We start from the raw sequence: 9694 nt of genomic DNA, 5'->3' as shown, positions 1-9694 counted from the left end.
TAACCTTATAATATCTGTGGTGTGTTGTGTAGATGGGGTGGGGATGGATGAGGTCACTGAGGCATCTTGGAATTACAGCCGAAGAGGTCTAACTGTCAAGATGGTTCACTTGCTGTTCCAGCCTGTGAAACCCTTTGTCCGCTAGATCTTGCACATGCGCACATGTTGAGGTTCAGTTTATATGGGTGGGTTTTGAAGGCTGATCACTGATAGCAGTCCGCTTAAGTGATGATGTCATTTCTGAGCATTCAGATTCTATCAAAATACCTTTTTATTCTCTTTATGGTGAAAATGAATGGGATTTTTGGATCCCGTTTGCTAATTGCTCTGTGTTTACATATTGTAAGTAGAAATTACATAAGACAAAGCTGTTATATTTGAATGTGTTACTGAATTTTTTTACATATTTTGCCAACAACCATACTGTGGATGTTGTGTTATCTTATTGTCACACCGCTGTGAAATAGTATGGAAAGTATGGATAGCAATTTTTTATTTTTATTGCAGAAAACCCACAAGAATCCACCTCGACTAATAAAGAAATGCATATAGAGGAACCCTCAAAGCAGCAATAGTAGAGTTGAACCCAATTAAAGGAACTCATTTTACACGCTTATTAAATTTCATATTTGACTGAATAAGGCGAAGACCAAATGTGTCAAGTTCTGCTTTTACTCCGAGTCCCCCCCCCCCCAAAAAAAAAGCGAAGCCGGAAGTGTCGGCAGCGAACTCTCTCGTCGCGCCGCCTCATTCTTTTGTTCCCTCCCTTTTTTGCTCCGCCTGGCCCTTTAAATCCGCCTCGGTCTTCTCCGGAGCCGCTCGCGCGCCCGCCTCGTCATCGACCCCCTTTCACTGCGGCTCCATCGCTGAGCGGACTGGCCCGCTGCTCTCATCCGAGACCACAGCGAAAAAGATTGCCGGGGATCTATTTCAGCAAACCACCCGCCGGGCTCGTTTGGAAACACCGTCAGCCGCTGCACAAATGCAAGCTATCAAATGCGTGGTGGTCGGCGACGGGTAAGCGCAACCTTTCGATCAGAGAAGGGGAAACCGCCGCGTTCATTTCCCCCCCCCCCCCCTCCTCGCGTGCGATTCGGCGATGCGTCCACGGATGGATTGATGGATGGGAGGATGCTATGTAGGAAAAGGGGCTGGGGCTCTCCCGATGTATTTATTTTTTTGGACGGGTGGTCTGCTTTTATGTGGTCTATGCGAGTGGGGGTAAAAAAAAAAAAAATCTTTATATCTTCCACTTCCAATTGCATTCGGCTTGTGCCCTCCAGCTTATTGTTGCGGGTAGGGGAAGAGAGCCGCCTAGGGGGATGCTATGCGGGGAACACCTACACGCCTCATAGGCCACTGGAGGCAGGCTGAAGTGCTGATGCACGCTAAGGAATCTATGGCAAAAAAAAAAAACAGGCCTCGTTCCCTTCATTCTGCCCTCTCCGTGCGTTTCTCGCCGCATCGTGTGCAGAAACCCCGCCAGGATCCATTTTCCCCTCACCGCTGCACTTAAATCTTAATATCATGTCAGTGGACCGGCCTGATCTATTACAGTAGATATCTGCAGGAATAGGGGGGGATGCTGGGCTACGGCACTGATGGCTAAGGTCATCAATCACTTTAACATGAAGGCATTAACATCATGGGTGTATCTGCATCTTCTTATTCCTCATAGGGGATGGTAGGAGATGTAGGTGACAGGACTATGGGCCCATACTTTTTTTTTTTTTTTTTTTTTTACATCCTCCTCCCTCTTGTTTTTCATCCTCCACCCCTCTCTCTCCCTCTCTCCTTCCCAGCCAGGCAAACTCGCTGACCCCAAATCTCACGGTGCCCTCACACACATTGGGAGTGTGTGTGTGTGTGTGTGTGTATCGAGAGAGAGAGAGAGAGAGAGAGAGACACTCACAAAGTCACTCTCATTATTGCATGCATGAGTACACCGCTCACTCCAATACTCGTCCGTGCCACTACCGATCTGTGCGGCATCCCTCGGACGGACAGGCTGCCAAATACTGAGCTTGTGTCAGTGTAGAACGGGGAGGGGTGGTGGTGTGTTGTGTGTTGCAGAGAGAGAGAGAGAGAGGTATAGTCATGTTGTGCGTGTGTGTGTGTGTGTGTGTAAGTGAAAGGGGGCTTGGTATCAGAGGGGGCTACTATGCCCCTCAGGCAACATGAATGTAGGCCAGTGTCTCTGTGGCACTCTGTGAAAGGGAGAGGCTGCATGTCTTTACACACACACACACACACACACACACACACACACATACAGTCATGTTTTGTTTTACCCTTACATATGAGTATAGACCTACGTTACAAAAATCTAGACCAGTGGTTCTCAACGTGGGGTCCGGGGACCACCAGGGGCCCTTGAGGGGGTTCCAGGGGGTCCCCAGCAAATTGATGAATTGTTAAACTTCACCATTATTTCATTTACAAGAAGTGAACACAATTAGAGAATGTAGAAGAATGACTGTTTTGATCATAGTTTCTCTGTTATCTCTCTACCTACAATACAGATAGTCATGGAATTCTGGACAAAATCATATCTAGCAATAAAAATATTCTCAGATTTGGGTTTGAGAGACAAAATCTCATCAAATGGGGGTCCGGGGCCCAAATGTGGACAAAATTCGGGGTCCTATATATGAAAAAAGGTTGAGAATCACTGATCTAGACAACGCAGACCCAACAAATATCTTATTTTTAATGTTGCATGTTTTCCCCCCCTGTAGCGCGGGACAGATGCCATTCCGTCATCTCACTTAAATCTATCTCTCAAGCTTGACATTCGCGGTGGATAATAGGATTTCAGTCCCAGCCAGAAGAGAGACACACATGTTGGAGCTGGACCAACAGATCTTGGAAAATTTCGATCTATTTATAATCTTGTATCCTCTATCCTCTCCCCCCCCCCCCCCACAGGGCTGTAGGTAAGACCTGTCTGCTGATTAGCTACACTACCAATGCCTTCCCCGGGGAATACATACCCACTGTGTGAGTAAACCACATTATGTTCAGTATTACTTGATGTAGGCAGTGGTGATGTGTTAAATAAAAAGGTTGGGTAAGCACAAATATGAAAGAAAATCAGTAATACGTTCAGAAAAGCATTTATTCATGCGGTTTCCGTAAAGGGGCGTTAAGTAATTTTGGATTTTATCGACCTCTACAGGCGACCAGTAGGAATTGCAACAACATTGGCAGCTCTTTGGCGCATTTTAAAGCAATATTCCACTTAGTTGGGGGTTATTCAGCACTTGACCACCATGAAAACCAGAATATAAACTACTCACCAAGATCAGATGCAGCTGGACGAGTTTGTAGCATTAGGATTTTTACTTCCCATTCATTTGAATGAGGCACAAAAATAACCTGAAAACTGACATTTAACATGTTGGTGAACAGATTCAACAACAGATTCTGCTTTTAAGACAACAAAGCAGTCCTTGGTCCTTCATCATTTTGCATTTCTATTCTTGCTTTACACTAAAATTAGTATTTAAAAATAAAAGTGGATCCGGTCTCCCAAACAGGAACTATCTCTCCTAAATGGTATCCCTCCGCTATGTTCTCTTCTATTAATAAAAATGCTATTTGGCGAAATTATGTTCTAAAACGTTGGACCCACAGTCAGTTGAAAATCACAGCAGCAGGATCTGTTGTTGAATCTGTTCACCAACGTGTTAAATGTCAGTTTTCACTCTATTTTCGTGGCTCATTCAAATGAATGGGAAGTAAAAATCCGAACACTACAGCTGCATCTGGTGATTAGTTTATATTCTGCTTTTCATGGTCAAGAGCCGAATAAAGTTAAAACTAAGTGGAATATTGCTTTAAGGTGGCCTGTAATTGACATAAATAATAAAGTCAAGTTTATACAATAGAGAGGAGAAAGCTAGCTAATTAGAGCAGAGATTCCATGGAAACATCTAGTGAAGAGACAACATATCACCATGCTAAATACTGCAATAACATTACTGCTTTGCCATTTGCTTTTTTGCTTGAGAACAAGGCTTTTTTAGCCTTTGTAGCTGAAATGTGTTGCAAGGGGGGAACTGAGAGTGTCTTGAAACCCCCAAAGGCAGGGGAGTTTTTGTTACGTTTTGTATACCGGCCAGAAAGTGAGTTCTGAAAGCCAGGAATCTTAGCACCTGGCCAAGTAACCGTTGAATCATTGGTATTGAGAAACCACCTGCAGAATTTAGTACTATGGGGTGGTAAAAACCAGAATTATTGCACCTTTAAAAGATTATATCTGTTTGATACTTACCAAGATGTGTACAATGAATTTATGTCAGCCTAAAAAGGTGATAAACTGTTCCTCAAGTGCATAGGTGGGTAAACTTGAGTGTAGCTGTGTTTACCCTCCCCTACCTCCCTGGATGGGGAGCGTATCTATGTTCCCAGGGTCCTATGTTCCCAGGGTCCTATGTTCCCAGGGTCCTATATTCCCAGGGTCCTATGTTCCCCAGTTCAATATTCTGTTAACACACATTAACCCTCCTATTGTGTTCGGGTCAAATTTGACCCGTTTCAAGTTAAAATATTTCATAAAAACCAATGGTTAGCATTTTATTTGATTTTGAAGGTCTCTAACCCTAACCCTAGAACTGGAGAACATAGGACCCTGGGAACATAGGACCCTGGGAACATAGGACCCTTTGTCATGTTCCCATTATGTGCCATATAAATCTGGGGAACATAGGACCCTGGGAACATAGGAGTGACTCCCCCTGGATGTAGACTTATGTAAGACAGTTGCATTTTACTCAGTGAAATATCCGCCTTCCTGCAGCTTTGACAACTACTCCGCCAATGTGATGGTGGATGGGAAACCAGTGAACCTGGGCCTCTGGGATACAGCCGGACAGGAAGACTACGATAGGCTCAGACCACTGTCTTACCCACAGACGGTATCTGCACACACACACACACATGCGCGCCCAGCTCTCAAACACTATCTGAGGCCTCTAAAGCTATCTGCATACAGCCTTCAATGCCACACTGCAACAAATGTCCATCGTAGCAAGTCATATTCAGTCTTAAAATTGTATTTTTCTTAAACAACTGAAAAATGCTGCCAATGGGATGAGATAATTCCACTTGTTCCAATGCAGTTTCACTTATTTCAGGATAAAAAAAAAAAAACAGGTGTCAGTATCTTGAAACAAGGCAGAGGCCTGATGATTGCACTAGTATCAGGAAAATGATACTTCATCAAAGAAAATCTGTTGATTTGCATCGGAAAGTGAAACAACCTCAACCCATTGGCAGATTTCTCTTTACACGTTTTAAGAAAAGTACGATTTTAAGTGTCAATACTAGATTACGATGGACATTTTTTGCAGCCACACACACTCACACACAGATCTTGCTCTCAACTAGCCATCTCTCTGGTTCTCTCCCAGGATGTGTTCTTGATATGCTTCTCCCTGGTCAGCCCGGCCTCCTTTGAGAACGTCCGAGCTAAGGTCAGTACGCTGACTGACCCTTCGAGTCTGACCACAACGAGGCACATCTATGGCTCCTCCTGGCTTATCACAACGCTTTCGGAAAACAAAAAAAGGGCACCCCTGTCCGGACCTTGTCTTACAATGTTCTGGATTTGAGTGCTCGCATTCCCCTACGGGACGTGGTACGGAGCAATGTTGCAAGGCAAGGTCTGAACGAGGTCAAGGCGCTCTATAGAGGGAGAGGAACGGCCTTACTGTGGTTTCAGCTGCTGAGCATCATGAGACGCTCTCATGTGAAATCGCACTCTTCCCTTAAGGTCAGATCTCCCTCTATACAGTTTGTCTTGCACCGGTCCAACGGGATTCTCTCATCATGTGAAGTAGATTAGCTGAGGTTGCTTTGCCCAAGGATGTTTTGCGCTCAGTTAGAACTATGGTTCCATTCAGACAGATCTATTAAAAACTCCTATTTCCACCATTCGTAGAATCTATTGCATGTCAGCGTGGAAAGGCGCTCATCACTCTGCCACTCTATCCAGCTAACTCTACTCTCTCTCCTCTCACTGACTTTTTCCTTTATATGCGTGTGTGTGTGTGGTGCCCCAGTGGTACCCTGAGGTGAGACACCATTGCCCCAACACGCCCATCATCCTGGTGGGCACCAAGCTGGATCTGCGAGACGACAAGGACACCATCGAGAGGCTGAGGGACAAGAAGCTGTCCCCCATCACCTACCCGCAGGGTCTGGCCATGGCCAGAGAGATTGGTGAGGCTGTGTTTGCCGTATGTGTGACTGGATAGGTTATGTAAGATCAAGATTCAATGGATTATTACCATTTGTTACACGGCTTTGTTCAGTATTCAATTCTGATTGGCCAGTGAAGGCATTCTGAGGCCTGTTGTGTTCATTTTGTTGATTTTTAATCAAATTAACTGACGACACCTTGTGCCAAAAAGACATTCCTGCAGTAACTTGGTTGCTCCTGATGGACTATTTTTTTGGCGGAAGGTTGACAGTTACTTTAGCTTGCAGTTAAATCATTTTAAATCAATATTTCATGTCAAATGAGGAATGTCATAGGTAGGTAATTTTCGCAAAATAATCCCCAAAAGGGCGAATCAAGAACATGTAGTGGAGAACACAATGTTGCTAGCAATTTGCTTTATTTGCATGACAGCCATATTTCATTAAAGTCATACTCAGGGTGGGAAACCCTACCTAGTAAACAGTAAAGCAGATGGAAAGGTAAACAAAATTTTTTAAATATACACCAAAAGAGATGAGCATAGATCAAAGGTTACAGCAAGTGGATTGAAGGGTACAATCCGTGATGTTGATCCATACCTTTAGCTAATGTTAGCATTCGGCTACTTCATGTTGTTAACATTATATTTATCTCCAAACCAACTGGCTAGAATTCTTATTAATTGTCGTTATTCATAGCCATTATCTTTAGTATCAGTAATATGCTACAATTATGCTTTCTGCAGTGGCATTTCTTTGACGGTCAAATTGTTTATGCTAGCTGTGTCTGCTAGGTAACACTAGCTTTAGGTGACTTTAGCAGGATAAAACTGCTACTGTTAAAACTTGTTGTTGACTACAACTTTCATTCCACCTACAGTAGTTGGCTTAGAGATAAATAAATAGCTGTCTACTAATATTAGCTAACATTATAGATGTCACTTTCAATACAGCTGTTGTAGCCTCTGCTTTGGACCTTGTTGGGTGATTTGACCTCCAGCTCTGCTCATCTCTCTACAATATCAAAGGATAATATTGGTGTATATTTAAAAAAATTTGTCCAATGATGGGTTGATTTTGTCCGTTTGCATCTGCTTCACTGTCTTCCAGGTAGGGCGTTCAATCACAGCTCTTTGAAAGTGCACTACAGCATTTTCTTCAACTGTTGAAGGAAGCATGCATACTAATGTATGCACTATGGGAAATTGTATACAGTGGGTGGGGAACATAATGGAAACATCATATGATGGACTTTATCTTGATGGTGGATCTGTAATGGTATGGGCAGCCATCTCATGGGACTCATTAGGTCCAATGATTGGTCTGCATGGCCACATAACAGACCAGGAGAACCCTAGGGTGCAAACACTGTTCTCTCATTATGTTCCCATATTCCAATATTCCCTCATACACACTGCTAAACAAATTCAAGAGTGGTTTCTGGAACACCAAGATGAAGTTTCATGGCCTTTCCACCGGATCTGAACATCATTGAACCTTTGGGAGCTTCTGGAGTGCAGAGTGCAAAGCGTCATGCCTCCAAGAACTGGAGGTTTTCTTTCTTGAAGAAAGGTCCAATGTCCCGCTATGTACAGTTCACGACTTGATGTCAGCAGTACAAGCAGGACTGAAGCTATTCTGGAGGCAAAGGGTGGTCCTACTCCTCATTAGATATTTGATATTAGGTGTTTCCATTATTTTCTCCATTCCCTGCTTTCACCTGGCCTTCCCAAGCCTTTGCCGTGCTTTACAGGTACGAAGCGGCGGCACTGAGAACTAAACCATGTCCGCTATGTGTCCCACCGTGTCTTCTCCCCCGGTCCTCAGGGGCTGTGAAGTACCTGGAGTGCTCCGCGCTGACCCAGCGGGGGCTGAAGACGGTATTCGACGAGGCCATCCGAGCCGTGCTCTGCCCTCCGCCGGTCAAGAAGCGAGGGAAGAGGTGCACCGTGTTCTGAGGAGGGGGAAGCGACGCGAAAACACAGTCCATGACCATGAACAACAACCACTACTTCTCTGAGAGGATGAGAGAGAGAGAAACCTAGCGAGAGTGAGTGTGCACTGCTGAGATTTTGTTTCTTTATATTGATGTTTTTTCAAAGTGATATTGGTAACAAGGCCAATACATAATACCGTTTTTTTTACATTACTGAATAAGTTTGTTTCTCTGTGAAAGACGTTGACTGTCCATCTACTTTATACAGCATAGAACCACATCAAGTTGCCATTGTTTTATATGCAGAGGACCGACAGAGGTTTCTATTACTCTTATTCATACTGCACCATCCCTTCTTTCTCAGCCATGCTTGCTTGAGTTGATGCAGTGTTGACTAAATAGAAAGTGAACTGTGAATACGCCTTCAGGTTTGAAGTTACCCTCAGCGTCTGACCTAGGATCAGTGCGTGGTGCCATGGAAAACCAAATTCATACTTCTGGCATGCTAAACTCCGCAAAATGGGACAAAATACTGTCGTTTTGGCAGCCTGGTCTCACAAAATGTTGTGAAAATTAGCGTGATTGAAATGCAGATAATGTGTTCCATGCACGAAAAGTGAGAGAAATACGTTTCCCCACCATGAAGGGATTACGTGAAGGAGGCACGACTAGAAACTGGCAACCTGGGTTCAATTCCCAACTATTTTAAGCTTTTTTTATTTTAGTATGCCCAAAACTTTACCCGAGCCTTTACCAAATTTTTACTTGCCTAAGCTTAACTTTTAGCTAACCTTTTCACATGACAAATGTGAAAATGTCCAATTTGCGTTATTGTCACATACTCCTTTCATGGTGGAGGAATGTAATCTTCACATTATTCCTGTCCACAACGCGTAATCTGCGGTTTAGAGTTAACGCTTGTTCCGCAAATTTTGCGAAGACCATATTGGTTGTGTTCTTTGCGGAGATTGAGGCAAACGTCCGATCCTAGTCAAGTGTCTATGGGTAACTTCATCTAACTCTGTGAACATGTGACAGACAAGCATGCCAAACATGGGGGCTGTACAACCTTGCTGCCTGAGTTCTGCCTCTGGGGCGGAGGAGCTTGCATGGGTCTTAATAATATTCTCTGTCTTAATTTATCCCATTGTTTAGATCTTAAATATGTTCAGTGTGTGTGTGTGTGTGTGTGTGAGAGTGTGTCGCAAGCGTGCATGTGAACGTGCAAGCTTGTGTGTGTGTGTGTGTGTGCGTGCGTGTGGATGAGCACATGGTTGGTATTGGTGAGAGAGCGAGCTTGGGTTAGTGTGTAAAAGACAGTATTGTTTTGAGCAAATTTTTTAGTGTCAAGTTTTTTGGTACTATTTCATATTGTATTGTAGTAATACACAAGACTTTTCAACAAACTGTCGGCATAAAGGAAGAAAAAAGTAAAAAGGGATATCGATGACGAGTCTAGTGATGTACAGAATAACCCTTAGAGAAGGAATGCGTTATGAATATCTATCTACATGTACCTGAATATTTAGCTCTTGAAACTCGAAAACAACTCAA

At 43.7% G+C, this 9694-nt stretch overlaps 1 protein-coding gene across 1 annotated transcript; it reads left to right on the top strand.

Moving 5' to 3' along the window:
- The first annotated feature begins 982 nt into the window (after positions 1-982).
- rac3b (Rac family small GTPase 3b) lies at positions 983-8162 on the top strand. The gene is made up of 6 exons (XM_071535630.1): positions 983-1017; positions 2929-3000; positions 4802-4919; positions 5415-5477; positions 6066-6225; positions 8032-8162. Exons 1-6 carry the CDS (start codon positions 983-985, stop codon positions 8160-8162), a joined length of 579 nt encoding a protein of 192 aa, XP_071391731.1.
- Positions 8163-9694: the final 1532 nt, after the last annotated feature.

This window comes from Centroberyx affinis, unplaced genomic scaffold (assembly GCF_046629955.1).
Source record: "Centroberyx affinis isolate AG114_WGS23_722 - 3 ecotype Tasmania unplaced genomic scaffold, CSIRO-AGI_Caff_v1 ptg002745l_1, whole genome shotgun sequence".
Lineage (NCBI taxonomy): Eukaryota > Metazoa > Chordata > Actinopteri > Beryciformes > Berycidae > Centroberyx > Centroberyx affinis.
This window is presented reverse-complemented; position numbering and strand designations above follow the sequence as displayed.